The sequence below is a fragment of the Puntigrus tetrazona genome, chromosome 25 (genome assembly GCF_018831695.1).
Source record: "Puntigrus tetrazona isolate hp1 chromosome 25, ASM1883169v1, whole genome shotgun sequence".
NCBI lineage: Eukaryota > Metazoa > Chordata > Actinopteri > Cypriniformes > Cyprinidae > Puntigrus > Puntigrus tetrazona.
In genome coordinates this window covers 8,882,926-8,899,617 of record NC_056723.1, presented here as the reverse complement: position 1 = coordinate 8,899,617, position 16,692 = coordinate 8,882,926, and the positions used below count along the sequence as shown (strand labels likewise).

The following is a 16,692-nucleotide window of genomic DNA, read 5'->3' as shown; positions in this document are numbered from 1 at the left end:
TTTTCAAGTGACAGTAAAGAGAATTATTTTTTTTTAAATTAAAATTCTATTCTTTTGAACAGAAAATAAAATCATGGTTTCCACAAAATATTAAACAGCTTGAATGTTTTTCACACTGAAAATACTAAAAAATACTTCTTGAGCAGCATATTAAATGAAGGGACAATGACTTCACAGAAATATATTTAAATATAAAAAAATTATGAAAAAATAAATCCCTACAAACCAAACCCAAACTTTTGAACAGTATTGTATGTATTCTGTAATACACATATTATTGTATGTTGCAATGTGTGTAGAAATGTTCATTAATAAGAACTTTAAATTTGCATGGTTTATTTCTTTTGAGCAGTTGCTTCAACTAATCTGGTATACTGTAACACCTCTCTGGCTGTTGTCTTGCAAGATGTTATACAGTGCCATTGCAGTTAATACGAAAACAAAAATAACACTACTTGTAAAAAGTAGAAAGCATCAATAAGGATCTGCTACCATCTTTTGTCGCATACTGTATCTTCTGAAGCAGAACTTGCACACAGCGTAGCCATATCAATCGGTTTGAAACATGTAATTTAGATGCATTAACCCACTCTTCAGTCAAGACGCTGTAGTATCTCAAAACTATATGCAAAGTGTCTTGTTGGTGAGATATACGATAGATCCAGTATAAATCTCCCGCCTAAAACAGCAGTGAGGTTCTGTCAGTTCTTGGTCTCAGGGGCTTCTGTGCAGGTTTTAACTCTGAGCTCCGAGTCTGAGGGTCTCAAACCAGCTCTGGGTTCTCAGGTCAACAGCACCTTTTTCAGCAGTGGCTTTGATCCATCTCTCTTCATGTGTGCCACCATTCAGATGAGCTGAAATGAGTACATACAATGAAACGAATGCATGGAATGTAGAAAATAACGTGGTTTAAATAGTAAAATATCGATATTTTCGTGTTTGAAGATAAGATGCAGACCCGCAACTGATCAAAAAAAGAATCAGGCCATTAAAAGACATCCAGAGGTCTGGCTACGACTCACCTGTGACTGTTGTCTTCCCATCATCTGAAGTTCGCTCTGTCTCTCGACATGAGCTAACCATCTCTGAGCTAATGCTAACAGAGGTTCCACACAAGCGCACTGCTGCTTTCATAGATGAGGGCACGCGCACACACACAGCACCTGGATCGAATAAAACGTGTTTAAAACAAACTTCAAGCTCTTAGAAATTAAATCACGCATGTACCAGGCTCAACTTATTTATTGGTTTCTTTGGTGTCATTTTCTGATTTTGTTTATAACCTTGTTGACTGTGAAGTTCTGCTCTTCCATCTTGGCCTACATACGCATCAATGTTTCCAGCAGCAGTAAACACCTTCAGGGCACCACTCGAGCTGTCTGTGAAGAAGAAAAGACGTCTTTAGAAAACTAAACGAGTGACTAAATAAGCTACAGTCAATTCAGACCGCTCACTTACCAATGACAATATTTCCTGTTTTAGTTTGTACAATAGCTTCACCTGTAAAACAACAACAATGACACATATCCAAACTGCACATCAATGAGCCGTTACCATCTCCTCCCCTCACCGTGTACATGTCCAATCTGAACACTCCCGGAGGAAGTGGACACTGAGGTGTGTTCCCCATAAATGGCCTTCACTTTCAGATCCCCATGTTCTGTGGAGAGATTCATTGTGGTTCCCTGAATTTTCTTAATATCGACATTCTGGGGAATGAAAAAAAGTCACTTAATAACAATTTCACAGTTTACGCCAATGTATACATCATAAAGCACTTACACTGTCCAAAGATGTGCTGATATCAACATTCCCATGAATGGTCTGAAGTCCAGTGACATTTCCTCCTGTGGAACGAACTTGAACCTCATGTCCCTAAACAAAATCAGATATAAACACCAGATATTCATATCATCGCAAAACAAATTAGGGCTTTTCAGTCTTTCAGATACCACAAATCTTTGCTTTCCCTAAAATTTAAATGGCAACTATATATTTAAATGTAAAAAAACTTTATACTTTTACAAATTATAAATATGTGTAAAATATCTGTGTAATAATGTTTTCATTGTGCCACTTACTATACAAATGCTTAGTAATGTATATTTTTATTATTCATGTATATTTTATTTTATTAATTGATTCTTTTTATTCACTTTTTTGCATTTTACCTAGTACTACCTAGTACTCCTTTGCAGCCCCTAGGAACCCTAGTTTTAAATGATTAAAACGTCAATGAGTCACCTTGACAGACTTTAGGACACAGTGCCCTCTCTCTGTGTGAACATGGCAGAGGTCACTCTCCATTTCCTGGATCTTCACATTGCCTTTGTCTTTAGACTTGATATGGAGGTCTGTAGAAACGGACAGGGACTAAAAGGATGCACTGTATACCTATGAATTTAAGTATACTTATTCATTCTATTACCTTAACTTACTTTATGCAAGTTTGCCCAGTAAAAGCCATTCATTTTGAAATATTCATATTATAATCCTATATTATGAAAGTAAACTATCAATAACATTATTTATAATAATAATAAAATACAATATATGATCTATTAGTACCTTTATAGGCTTGAAAACAGATCCTTACCGCATTTAGTAGGTGCTGTCAGTTCAACGGTGACATTGCTATCCACCTCGTGGGCCAAAATGTTAAGTTCATTGCTTTGGTCATCATAATGAACATAAAATCCGTCCACATTAGCAGTTTGATTCACATCTGTCACGTGCACACTAATAAATGCCCGATTAGCCTCAGGAAAAGCATGTGGATCCAGGGATTTTATCGATATATTACAGCCTAAATGACACTTGACCTTTGTGAAAGGATTAACTAATAATTCCCATTGCTTTATAGGTTTGCTTAAGTCTTTAGGAGTTGACGGAGTATCTGAAAAGGCTCGGAGACCCTGAGAGATCAAAGCTCTGCTGAAGAGTCTTGAACATCTCTGCACTGAACCCGCGCACACACCGTGACATAACCTATGTGTGAACATTACCAAAGCTTCACTTAATGTGCACTAAGACTAAAACTACATAAGTATGCACTAAAACAATATACGGGACGCTACTTGCAATAAACGCCGTGTAGTAACGTGTACATCATGACGGCAAGTTTGCGCCGCACAACGACGGAAAACCGGAACAGACTTAAAGCGGTGGAATTATGGGAAATGTAGTTCGTTAAAGTTCGTTATCATTTATGTATTTGATCGAAAAAGGCTAAAATTACGATTTTTGAGTATTCCAATAATACGCATTAATAGGCTGTGAAAAGAAAAAGGCAGTTAAAATTACTAAATTAATTTGAATCAACAGAAACAATAATACACTGGTATAAAATCAGAGTTAACCATGGTGAATTACGGCTCCATAATAAATACATTTTTTGTTGTTTTTAGTTATTGTTGTTAAATGAAGATATTTAAGCAACTTTTGCAAAAATGCCGTAGAAAGAAAGAAAATAACCTTTTTTACTTTTTACATATATTTGCAATTATTTCTTGTTTATTAAACCTCTTTCTTATATGAACTACTGTCTGGTCACCGAAACAAAATCAGAAGCTGTTTTCGCGTTTTGTGTGGACATTTGGTGCACAAAATATGTCAAAATAAGTCGTGACCCAACCTGTTTTATTAATATTGAGGGGTAGCATTAGAGATACAGTGTACTACTGTGTAGTAAATGGCTCATAACTGTCATGTCAGGATGATTTTAAACTCTCAGTGCTGCTCGTTTTGGAGCTGAGCAGACAGAACGTCATTCTGGGGCGGATTTTCCGTCTGTTTTTGTAATACCCGCGAGCAATATTATTCATGATACTACCTCACTGCTTGTGTAACTAGTCTTATTTCCTTCAGTGAAGGCCGTGGGGAATGTATTTTTTTTTATTGAAAGTGATTCATAATCCTGCAACAATGGCCTACAGTTAAAAAGTAGTTGCTTTGCTGGCCAGCTATTGTTATGTTTACACACGAATGCTGTCACTCGTCCAGTAGGTGGCAGGCTAGTCATTCAGCACAAAGCGAGGTCACAGGTTTACAATAGCGCCTTTTGACAACAAATAACAGTGTGTCATACCCTCCACATTAGATTATGAATGAGTGTTGAGTTATGAGGAGGGATTTAGTATTTGTCCTCAAGTTAGGACAGCCAAGTTTAGAATCTAATAAAGCTACAGTGAGGGTTACACATGGTTTTTGCATTGCAGGTCTACTTCTAAACTTAATGCATGTTAAACACATTGTTCTTAAGTGAGGTATAGCCATGCTGCAATACTCATCAACACTTTGCAGACTAGTAAAAAGTGTTAAATCTATGAGAGGATGTGTATGATATGCTGTATCTGGAAATCATAACATTTCATTCATTTACCTGCATCGCTCTCTTTCAGACAGGTAGTGTTACGCTTCTTTTCGAGACCGTAAGAGGAAATTAAAAAGCCTGTCTAGACGCCGGTGGTTGAGGGTCGAGTCAAGAGCATCAAGGGTAATCAGAAGGTCACGGTCAAAATTCACAAGGAGCTGATGAAATGGGAGACTTCAGAGAGGACAACATTTGCTAGATACAGCGCAGAGAGAGTACATTTATATATGACACACATAATAAAACTTTATTATCATGACTGGAACGACAGAAATATTGTCATTTGTACCATTTCTGAGTTGGATCTCCATATAGAAATCTTAAGAAGACGGTCTTGACAGGTCCAAAGAAAAGAAAGGTTTTCATGGTGAAACCGAAACCATGACATAAAACGAATCAAGATTCAGCCTGCTTTTTTTTTTCCGATAATTTGTAACAATAACACTAGAACTTCACTCACATAGGGATAAAATGAAATGTTGATTGACCTCATTTAACTGTTATACCAAACTGTCTATATTGTACTGTGTTCATAGGCTATATATACATGTATCACACAGCAAGTCAGACAATAAGGAATAGAGACAAATTATGTACATCATACAGTAGTCCGTTATGGCAAGTCACATTCATAGTCATCTTCACTACATAGAAACATACTCTCTCACACTGAATCTGCGCCTGCTGTTCACAAAGTCTCACACATTTTTACTCTCTATGTATAGTATTTTTGTGTGCGCATATGCAGAATTAGATATATATGCATGTCTATCTATTTATGTAAATATATACTTTAAACAATTAAAATATATACAAAAAGCATGTATTTATAATATCTCTATAGATATATGCATGTGTATCTTATGCTCTTAATCAGTGGCGAAAATGTGAAAAAGCTGCGCAGATTCCATGTGAGCCTTGTAGTATGTTGACTTTGACACTAAACTTAAGCTGATTATATAAAAATATAGAACTACAGAGGAAATCTCGTAGTAGCCAGGACAGAAAACAATCATCTGAACGTAAGTGACGAAAAAGAATCACAGGCCTCACAAGAACATTGACACACTCAAAGTTCCTCAAAAAAAAATCACGAACATCACGTGAGTCCAGCGTTCTCCTGAAAACTTCATTATGCAGCGTTCAGTTCATAGTATGAAGGCATGCACAACGTTTTATGACACTTTTCACAGAAAATAAATCGGTCGACGTATGCTCGGGTTACGTCGGAGAACACAAGTCGAGACATCTTGAAGTCGTTTGAAAGCATCTGCCAATGGCATGAATGAATCAGATGGTCTCAAACGCAGCCCTACAGATGAAATGTTAATGAGATGCCAGTGGCAGTGGGGTTACAATCTCCGTCCCAGGAGATCAGGACCATCTCGTGCTCGCCTGGAGAACCTTAACTCCACAGGTCACGGCTCATCGTAATCTATTTACAGCGATTAAGGGAGTGTCCGTGCCTTTTAAGTCTTTCACAGTGTCCTTGGGCCGCTTTCTTCCTCCTTTAATGATGAAAGCCGCCCCTGGCAGCCAGTCCAGTGTCTTTCATGAACGGCAATGGCTTTTTTTGTTGTTGATCTCCTGTCTCTGCCTCCCTCTGTCTGGTGTCTTTGTCTTTCAGGTGCAGCAGTCACGGTCCAGGTTACTCTGAGAGGAGATGAGAGAGGGGTAGGGCGTCATCTTATCGATGTTGACGTAAGTGGTGTTGAGGAGGATGTAGTGCTCGCCGCTGAAGCTGGAGAAGATGGCGGAGATGCGGGACACGAGCTCTGAGAATGTGGGACGGCGCTCGGGTTTGGGGTGCCAGCACTCGATCATGACATTATATCTACAAAGAAAAGAGAAAAGCGTGAGGAAAATCGAAATTCTTAATAAAAGTTTGTTCATCTGCACACATTTTTCCAAGCCAAAAAAGGTTTCATATGTCATTAATTAATGTCCATGGCACAGGTAGAAGCAAAATACTTTTTTGACATTAGAGGAACACTTATAAAATGAGTAAACAACATTAATAATGATACAGCCTACTTTGACAATCCCACTAGATATAAATAAGCCCCACACTGCATTAATACGAACAGAATATTATTTTTAATTTAAAAGGTGCATTTTTGAATTGCTGCGCCTTTTTTGCTCAAAAATACGGTAATACTGTGAAATATTATTGCAATGCAACAACCTGTTTTCTTCTTTAATATATTTTAAAACGTGAAATTAAATTCTTTGATTCAAAGCTGAATTTTCAGCAGCCATTCATTCTTCAGAGTCAAATGATCGTTCAGACATCCTTTTAATATTCTGATTTATTAGTGTAGATTTAAATATTTCTTTTTATTTTTCAGTTAATTTAGATTCATTTTTCATACAAGTGTAGTGTAACTCATCCCACTTCTCCACTTTCCATCCCAGCTGTTTGCTTTGGCAGTTCAAGACACATTTGCCTTGAAATTTATATCCTTCGGTGCAAACTTTCATCACATTTCAGAACGACTTTCCATTGTTTGTCCTGCAATAGTCTGCTGAGCAGAGGCACGAAGACCTGGGAGGACTGGCTCTTTGTGCCGACCATGAAGGAAGGGAGTGATGACCCACATATCTCTATTCAGATCCGCGGCTGGATATTAGACGGCAGCGTGTGAAGAATGTTTGGAGGTTGACTCATATCATACAGGCAGGGTGGGGAGTCGATGTGTGTCGAGCTCAGGTAATCATGCAGAGCTGAGTTGGCTAAGAGTTTTGATAAACTACTACTGCTTGACTGAATCTGCAGGAGGTTAACAATGGCTCTCTGTTTTACGCTCGTGTTGACGTACTCCCCCTTTGGAGTGCCGGTCGTTGGTTATAATGAAGGACCAAGTGTGTGTCATGTGGGTGTGTGTGTGCACTTACAGTGCGTCCGGGCAGAACTCTGGCTGTAGCAGTCTTCGTCCTTGCAGGAGGAAGATAGTAATGTCGAAGGAGTTCACGTCGGAGTAAGGCGGGGCGCCCCGGGTCATGAGTTCCCATAGCAACACACCGAACGACCACTGCGCGAAGATCAAATTCAAACAGTGGGTTATGAGGAGGGCAAGTGAGCACCTATCAAAACAAGTGAACTTTGGGTGGCTCCAACACTGTCATTTGTTGGAGGCCAGCGAAAAGGGAAACAAAGCACAGGAAAGCTGAAACTCATAAATCCACTTTAGGGAACATTCAGGTCAGTATTTGGCAAATGTTGAGAAATTATTTTCCCCAGAAGTGGCCACGTGTAGTCATCTATTTTATCTGAAATGCAGGTAGGTTAGAAAACAGGACGTGAGTCACGACACACCTTGAGCCCTGGCGTGTGTGTGCATGCATGAGTCAGTACGATAGAGAAGCATTTCTGCAAAAACCTTGTCAAAGTGACCCAGAGACCATAAGCTGTTGCCATCAGAAGAACTAGACTAAAATATCAAAGTAAAACTTCATTGCACTGCTGTGAGTTACCTACATAGTCAGCATTTTGAGGGACCATGGATGCATTTGGTGTCCAAAATTGATATTCAAGTTTGATTTGAACAATCAAGCATACTTTTGATACAAAAAACTGTAGGTTTACTCATCTGAACTGCTTATAAAGCCCATAAATATTTAAATTGGTCATTTAAACAACTTCTTTTTGAAACAGCATAACATTTGTATTGTTTTTCTTTGCTCATCTTCTAAACACAAATGAACATTTTTTGATGAAATCCACAAGCTTTCTGACCCTGCATAGACAGAATGCAACTGATACAAGACCCAGAAAGGTAGTGAGGACATTATTAAAACAGTCCATGTGACATCTGTAGTTCAAAAGTAATATAAATCTATGGGAGAGAAGAAATTGTTGAATAAAGTTGTTGTTTTTGTTGTCTTTGTGCTCGCAGCTTCATAAGCTATTTTAACAATGTCCTACTACCCTTCTGAGCCTTGAACATTATAGTTATGTTGCAGCTGGTCAGAAAGCTTTTAGATTTCATCAAAAAATATGTTAATTCGTGTTCCAAAGAAGAACAAATATCTTACGGGTTTGGAATGACATGAAGTGAGTAAATAATGGCGGATGTTTCATTTCTGGGTGAAATATCCCTTTAAGGATGTCATTACGAACTGAGACAGTCATTGAGATACTGACCACATCAGATTTAGTGGTAAACTTGTGTGTCTGCAGACTTTCTAATGCCATCCATTTGACAGGCAGCTTGACTCCGTGCTTGTTGTGCACACTGTAGTATTCTTTATCATACACGTCTCTGGCTAGACCGAAATCAGCCACCTTTACTGTGTAGCTCTCATCCAACCTGAAAGAGATATTCCAAACATTTATGTTATGTAAAAAAAAATACAAATATTTGATCTAAGTCATTCATTTAAGAATATAAACATGTCACATGCCCTTAAAAACATTTAATTTAAAGCACGAGTGTTCCTAAACAAAAACGTTAGTGCCCTGAACATACTGTACGATGCTATTGATAATTTGTTGAAAAACTCACATGCAGTTTCTGGCCGCAAGGTCTCTGTGTACAAACTTCTTGCTGGCGAGATATTCCATTCCTTTAGCCACCTGCAGCCCGAAACCCATCAGGTCCTTCACTGTGGGGTTCTGTGGGAAAGAAAACAAGTACTCCATTTAAAAACAATAACGATAAAAACAACACAAGGCACTGCAACCTGTTCAGTTGAATTTGTATCATCTTTATTATGTTTTTAATAGCTACAGTCACTTAAGATTTACAAAAAAAATTGCACCAGAGCACAATTCAAACAACGCAGATGGGAGTAGAAATCTCTGCAGGGGATTTACTGACAATATGCAAATTAAAAAATGCAGATTCAACATCTCACATATTGACCAACCCAATATACCAAGCACGCTGGCCGATGCTCATCAGGTAGAGGTGAGCAAAATATCAGTAATTTGACAGGTGCCAACATAGCAAAAGCGCATTGTGTGATTAATTTTAATACTCCCCTCCCGTAAAGATTGTGTATGAAAGGGAAACTTCTACAAAAGCATATTCAATAAGATCATTTTTACTGCACAACCACAAAGATGGTTTGCAGCGGTACAAACTGTTACAAAATGTGGCCCTATGATTCTGCCACCACCTACGTGAGCTTCGTCTCTGATGAAATTTCGCAGATCTCCATGCTTCATATATGGCAACACGACGAGAGGCGAGCCTTCGCTGGGCAGACAGATTCCCAGCAGAGAGAGCACATTGGGATGGCTGAAGTCTTTCATGATGATGCCCTCCTTCAGGAACTGGGACACCTCCTCTATATCGGTGATTCCTGCCACATAAAAGCATAATAACTGAAGTTCAAAGGTCAACACAATGGTTTTTGGTATCACCCCCAACTTAGATTTACACATGCAAAATGACTCTTTTAAAATCTATCCTGCTATACATTTCGCAATAAACCTGCCAAATTGTCAGAGAACCATTCACCACGACTTATAAATTATCCCCAACACTATCAAGTGTTTTATCGCACACAGCCTGATATTTCAGTCGGTAGGTTTCGGAGCGGAGACTTAATCCGCTGTGACATGACCGCACCGTTACTAGCTGAGCTCTGAGATTCTGTTGGTCCTGCCATTTTAGCTGCGACTCCCTTAATCTTGTTGGTGGAGCTTTCACATTTTGAAGAGATTAAACAGATGTTTAACCTTTCAGTAAGAGAAAGAGGGGCTTATGGGCATGCAAAAAAGAAAAGGCCTGTGTGTACATGTCTTACAGTAGACTGATCCTGAGCGATGAACCATCCTACGCCACACTGACTGCTGTCAGAGTAACTTACAATCCTCAAAAGACCAAAACTGATCTGGGAGCAGTTCTACAGAAGTCAATCAATTCTTCATTATTTATTCATAACCTTTTCTATGATTCTTTGCTGTGATTAATATATGAATACACCAGGGTTATTATAGTTTACCAAAACCACAGAAACAAAATGAAATAAATGTTTTGTATACATATACACATATATATATATATATATATATATATATATATATATATATATATATATATATATATATATATATATATATATATACACACACACACATTTCAGCTAATTTTATTTATTTTTACTTGATGTAGTAAAATAATTAACTAAATCAGACATTTTTCAAAAGGCAAAAACTACATAAATAAAATACAAATTTTACAAACATGCAACTTTTAGTAAAATTCAAATGAAAACGGAAAACACTAATTAAAACGAATTAAAAATATTAATAACAGCTGAAATGCAAAACAAAAACAACCCTTTTGCCAAATATATTGAAAGTCTAGTTAAACAACAGTTCCTGTTGAAAAGTGAGACAGGAAAACAAAGCTGGGGTCATAAATCTAAAAGCTCTCAGTGACATGACGTGATTAGAGGCATCTCTAATGTGATATGGCTGCGATATGGCTGCATTCATCATCATCATCTTCATCACAAGGCCCTATTAAAACAGCCTCAACAGTCATATGTCATATTTTAGTAAAGAGATGTCAAACTGTGTTCAGAATGGATTCCTAATTTATGGGTGGAATAATTATGTAGACTAGAGGGGATCCTAACATCTTTTCTGTAGGATTTAATAGTTTCAGTGATTTTAGGTAGTTAGGGCCAATCAATATCATGTTACAGCAGTTTTACCATGTTGGTACGTGGTGTTAATCACCACAGAGTAGTCAAAACCCTCACGAATATGATTGAATGTGGTTCATCCAGTCAGATTTTAGAGCTTCAGCTCTCTGTGCTTGCAACTGTACCACCTCAAACACTCATGTTGTCAAACTCACGGTTTAAGGACTTGACGGCGCAGTGCTGCTTCTGGCCATCTGGTTCGAGCAGGGTTCCATGGAACACACAGCCAAAGTGCCCTGGTGCACACAAAGACAGGAAAAGATGCAGAGATTATTAGCACATCAATCTATCAAAGCGCTTTATGCCAGGGCGGAGTGTGGGCATAGCAGGTGCGTATCACATCAAGTCCAAAAGCAAAAACAATGGAGTGTGAATATATTGTGCTGGGACTACAATTGATAAGTTGCTCACAAACTTTCTCCCTCTGAGTCTCCTTGTCTCACACAGTACTCTACTTTCTTAATTACAGGAAGTGACGTATGTATGAGGTTGATTTAAGTTCATTTTTCACCGCACATTGGCTGTTTTGGATATGTCGCAAACCAGACTCTTGCATTGCTGTTTATATGTTAATGTGATTTAGTAACATGTGAACAGTAAAGACATGTTTAATACATTAGATTTAAAAATGCTGTTTTATTTCTCTTTTCGTTCATCAAAAAACCCTGAAAAATACTGATGATTCTTGAATCTGAATGATTTCTGAAGTGTCAAATGTAATATTTTATTCACAATATTGTATTCGTTTATTCAGTTTAAATTTTAGCAAATAAATGCAGCCTTGGTGAGCATAAGATCTTTTTTTAAAAACACTTCTTTTGATACTATGGAAACTGCTTTAGATTAAAAATTTTAAATCTGATCTTCTTTAAAATCTCCAAGATTTGAGCTACAGTGTAATTCATCAAGTTGCACGGCAAAGTTTAAAAATTAGTGCTTAATTGAAATCTGACCCTAAGTACAAGCTATAATAGTAGTGGGACAGTGCAAAACAGACACATAAAAAAATTATTGTGAGAATATTGTGAAATATGAACTCAAACGAGGCGTCTGGAGTGTAGCGTGGTGTGTAACTGAAAGATTAACCAATTACAAGTGTCTGGGCAGGGTATTCTTTCTAATGAGGGCATGGAGAGTAGAGGGCAAGAGAGAGTCGGGTTGTTGTGTTGAAATAATAGAGCGTGGAGTGCTGTAATCTCTCTCCAGCTCTGCTATCACGTCTACCCAGATGGCAGCAGAGTCAGATTACCGGCACGGAGCCCTGAGACGTCCCGACAATGAGCCTGGAATTTAACACGGGAACAAATCACCACACATGCCACCCCGAGCACCCCAACATACTCACATACACGCACAGCCTCTTCCTCTCGCTCTATAAATCGCATTGTGTCACATGCACAAACACAGGAGTACACACACACACAGGATTTGGTTTTCCCACAGGGGTGGTGGGTTTTAGGAGTTTTGTGCAGGGGTTTGGGGAGGGCTGGAGACTGAATCTGATACATGCCTTCACACCCCCACTTCTGTAGTACAATGAGAAGACGGGCAATTTAACGTTCAAATGTCCAACCTGCCGGGCTGATTGTCACCATTTAACCTGTTAACTTTAACCACGTCTGAAACTGATTCCCTCTGCTAAATCCCTCATTTGAGATATTGGATTTCTTGTAATGCAGTTTTTTGGCAAACCTCTGTTGCCAAATATCTTTGCAAGTTACCGTAACAGTACAAAGAGACTAGATTTTTGGGTCAATGACAAATAAGAGTGTCCAAGATAAAGGACAAATCAATTTTAAATTGGATATTTTTTTAACAGAGGCTTACCGATGACACAGTGACATCTGACCTCTCTACAATATTTTATAACATAAATGTCATACGTTATATTTTTTTGATGGTGTTTTTTTAATACTATTCCAAGCAAATCTCTTCTTGGTTTTAAGAAGGCCTTGTTATAGAATTAATTTTCATTCTTCTTTTTTGTATCATACTGATAATCTTAAAAACATTTTAAAAACGTGTTAATAATGTGTTAAAAGTCATTTTATGTATGATTTTTTTATTGTTAATTATTCCAAATAAAGTATGCTAATACTGGTGATTGCTAGGATATAGTAATAAAAGTAATAATGTTTTCGTAAAATTTTATTTTTGAAATATTTCAATACAGACTTTTTTTTCATTTAATAATATTTGACAATATTCTGTTTTTTATTATATTTTTTGATCAAATACATGCAGCCTTGTTGAGCAAAACCATGAAGTCTTACCAAACTCAAAACTTTGCAGTGCATGTCATAACAATGACCAGATTTCTGTGTCTCCTCACCTCTCCCGATGATCTCATTCACATGAAGGAGCAGATCTTCCCGGGCGATGACCACGTGCTGCACTTCCTTCAGCAGCTCTGGATGGAGGCTGCCCAGATCTATGGGTGCATTAGATGGCAAAAGTGGAGACGCCAGGTCCCCTTCTATCGGCCCGAGCATAGGGGACAAATCCACATGGGCATGAGCGTAGAGATGAGGCCGGCAGGACTCGGCCTGAGACAGGGGCAAGTTTTGGTCTGCAAGGCAATGGGGTCGAGAGGTCAAAAGTCAATGACTTGTTCTTTGAGGCCTGGGGTCACCTGAACAAAGCAGGGAAAGTCTGGGAGGCAGAGTCATTACACCAACTACAAAGAGCTGAGGAAATTCTAAACCCTTCTATACAGATGAGAGGGGATTTTTTTCATCTTTTCAGACAAAAAAAGGAGGCAGAGGCAAAGCAAGAGAGCATGCAATGTCTTCACAGAGAAAGAGCGGATGGTAAGGTCAGAAACCGTATGTGTTTGGAGAACTGGAAAAAAGTTGCCTGTCAGCTGTGATCTAAGACCAATCTTAGCAATCCAGAGAAAAACAGTAAAGCTGGTCTGAGATCAGCAGAGAAGGCAAACCTCCACCAGCGGTGTGTTTTGAGCGAGAGGCAGCGAAGCGTGAGAACATACCCTCAAGCAAAGTGGTTCTATAGTCCACCGACTCGTGAGAGACCATTTCATTAGTCGGACTGACACTCCTCGCGTTTGCCAACATGTCCAAGTGCGGAATGTGAGCCCGGCCGTCATACCAAACCATAGCCTTAGCTAAATCTACAACCAGAGAGAGACAGAGGGTGAGAGAGAGACCAAGGACAGGTGAGAGAAAAAAAAGGGACAGATCGCTCCACCACAGACTTCAGCAGTGTCAACTCCCACAAACATCCCAGAAACAGCTCTCTTCTTTATCTCACGCTCATTTAAATAACCAACAGCAAGTTCAATGCAGGAATCTCTGAACATATAGCAAGCTATGCTACTACTGCAAAAACTTTAAATTAAATAATTGTCTTAATCTGTATTTTTGTTGTCCAGTTGTTGGCTACTTCATTCTTAAAAATACATAAACATCCTTAGATTAGTCCAGCAAGATAAGTATAAAATTGCTAATTTTTTTTTGAGAATATATATATATTTTGGTTATATTAATTACCAAACCTTGCAAAACAAATAAATACATTTTATATATATACTGCTTCAAGTCAATTTATATACTTTTATTTTATGTTTAGGATTTCTTTCCGGAAATTAAGACTTATCCAAACTTATCCAAGACACATCCAAACCTGATTTGACTTATAAAGTCTTCCAGTTTGGATTTTATTATTTTTATGTAAAAGCTCTTCAGTTATACAAATGATGTGGAACATCTGTGTACAAAGTGTCACAAATTTGACTGGAAAAACTGCCGGAGACATCAAAGACTGCTAATAGCTTCTATAAAGCATACATACATTAAAGGCTGCACAAGAAAACGCAAAGTCACATACCATCAATATGCTTTTTCCTTTTGATCCAAACAAAGACTGCGATCAGGAGCAGTAGAAGGATGGACACACACACTCCCCCTGTGATCAGTATCCTGTAGTCCTGGTCTTGAGCCAAAACCACACGACCTAGGATCACAGATGATGTGGCCTGCTTCCACTAGAATAGATACACAAATAACTTCCAGTAAAGATAAGCGACATAGATTTCAGCACCTGTTTTTTTACAATTATTTTGGAAATATTTCATGCCTTTTCATAAAGATAACTTTATATATCGTTTTTTTTACATAATTATTTTGGCAAATATTTTAAATAATACACACATTATACAAAATAAACGTTATTTTTCTCTTCCAGTACATTTTCTGTTGGCATAACTGGCACAAATATGCAAGCATACGTGCAAAACTACAAGCAGGGAATCTCCATGCCATCACATCTGCGGCACATTTGCATCAGATTTCATACGCGGCAAAGTGTTTACATTTGAACCTCCAACATCACAACAATCCATCTAGAAACATCCTCAGGGAGCGTTTACGCTCAGAGAGAGGGCTTCACTGGTCATAAAGCAGCATGGCAAAATGAAACACACACATCCACTGCAGGCAGGAGGGGAAATTGGATCAGAGATAGAGCCTCTCTTACGTGGCGCAGTATTATTGAGTTTGGGCTGAGATGAGTTTTACCGCACCGTATTGTGATGGGGTCAGATTAGAGCATCGTGTCACACGCACCCTGTCCGTCTCTCCCCGACAGATAAGCACTTTATGCTGAGGCCAACATTTCCTTGATCTCTGCCCCAATCATATCAGACTGTCTGGGGCCAGAATGGGGGACAGAAACGTTTTTTTAATGCTCTTGTTGAGCTAATGGTGACCAGAAAGGAAATACAAGGACGGCATCTTATCAGGTGGAGCCTGATATATAAAAATTACAATATGAACACCTTTGAGGAAATGAAAGTAATCCTCATTTCCAAGAGGAATATGTGTTCAGGAGCTAATCTGGAAACTATCGTGACTTGGCAACCCAGAGACCTCTGCTAAGATCAGAAATAGCTCAGGTTTGTTACTTTGAGAGTCTACTGGAACAAGTAGGACAGAGCTGGCTGGCTGATGAGTGGCTCTTATGCAGACCGGTCTGGACTGGAGTGGTCTAAAGTGGAGGAGAGAATTAAAGAGTGTTATACCTCCACCTCCAGCTCTTTGGCGGCGGACTGGAGCTCCATGGGTACGGTGCATTCGAGCGTGTTGCCCACCAAAGTGACACTCTCACAGGTCCGGTTCGAAACTCTCAGCACTTCGCCGTTTTTCACCGCCTCTTGATTCACAGGGGGGACCTGCAGGGGGGAAATGTGAGAAACAGAAAGGTTTAAATTGCTGTCTTTAAATTGCCCCATGACTGAGTGTGTATATGGGGCGTATAGATCGTGGCGCGTCTACCCCTCTAAACCCAGCCAGCTCTGGTGTACAGAGCAGAGCAGAAGGCAATAAAGACAGCGATCGCATTCCTCACATGACAGCCTGGGCTTTACAGATTGGACACACTCCACTCCTGCACCTGTTACCATACAGCACCGGCCAGCCTGAGATCCAATGAGAACAGACGCACATACACTTACACTTAAGACCCAGCTCCCTGAGGAGATCACAGCCATTCACAAAAAGCCAATGATCACTACTTAAAAATGTGGGGTTTGTTTTAGATAATCAGCAAGCGCCAGAATTGTGATATATAAAGTGGGCATGACACATTCAGGCACATGTTGAAAGAGCAATGATAATCTCCAAAAAAAAAGTGAATGTAATTAG

At 38.8% G+C, this 16,692-nt stretch overlaps 2 protein-coding genes across 5 annotated transcripts in view; both read right to left on the bottom strand.

The window, feature by feature from the left end:
* Nucleotides 1-18: 18 nt before the first annotated feature.
* fam185a (family with sequence similarity 185 member A) lies at nucleotides 19-3,143 on the bottom strand. Its single transcript, XM_043227317.1, has 8 exons — nucleotides 2,597-3,143; nucleotides 2,245-2,354; nucleotides 1,783-1,875; nucleotides 1,571-1,709; nucleotides 1,459-1,500; nucleotides 1,284-1,379; nucleotides 1,023-1,163; nucleotides 19-854 (listed from the first exon to the last, which is right to left on the bottom strand). The coding sequence occupies exons 1-8, from the start codon at nucleotides 3,000-3,002 to the stop codon at nucleotides 736-738; spliced, it is 1,146 nt and encodes a 381-aa protein (XP_043083252.1). The 5' UTR covers nucleotides 3,003-3,143; the 3' UTR covers nucleotides 19-735.
* A 1,449-nt stretch (nucleotides 3,144-4,592) lies between these two features.
* met (MET proto-oncogene, receptor tyrosine kinase) overlaps nucleotides 4,593-16,692 on the bottom strand; it is a 40,647-nt gene continuing 28,547 nt past the window's right edge. For 3 of the 4 annotated variants that reach the window (XM_043228271.1, XM_043228270.1, XM_043228272.1), the window contains exons 12-21: nucleotides 16,071-16,220; nucleotides 14,879-15,035; nucleotides 14,022-14,162; nucleotides 13,365-13,601; nucleotides 11,188-11,268; nucleotides 9,498-9,679; nucleotides 8,878-8,987; nucleotides 8,517-8,682; nucleotides 7,268-7,404; nucleotides 4,593-6,206 (exon numbers count right to left, since the gene is read on the bottom strand). In XM_043228271.1, coding sequence (XP_043084206.1) covers nucleotides 5,996-6,206; nucleotides 7,268-7,404; nucleotides 8,517-8,682; nucleotides 8,878-8,987; nucleotides 9,498-9,679; nucleotides 11,188-11,268; nucleotides 13,365-13,601; nucleotides 14,022-14,162; nucleotides 14,879-15,035; nucleotides 16,071-16,220 — 1,572 coding nt within the window. In that variant the 3' untranslated portion in view covers nucleotides 4,593-5,995. The remainder of the gene's footprint in view (nucleotides 6,207-7,267; nucleotides 7,405-8,516; nucleotides 8,683-8,877; nucleotides 8,988-9,497; nucleotides 9,680-11,187; nucleotides 11,269-13,364; nucleotides 13,602-14,021; nucleotides 14,163-14,878; nucleotides 15,036-16,070; nucleotides 16,221-16,692) is intronic. The other variant, XM_043228274.1, reaches the window with a different exon arrangement.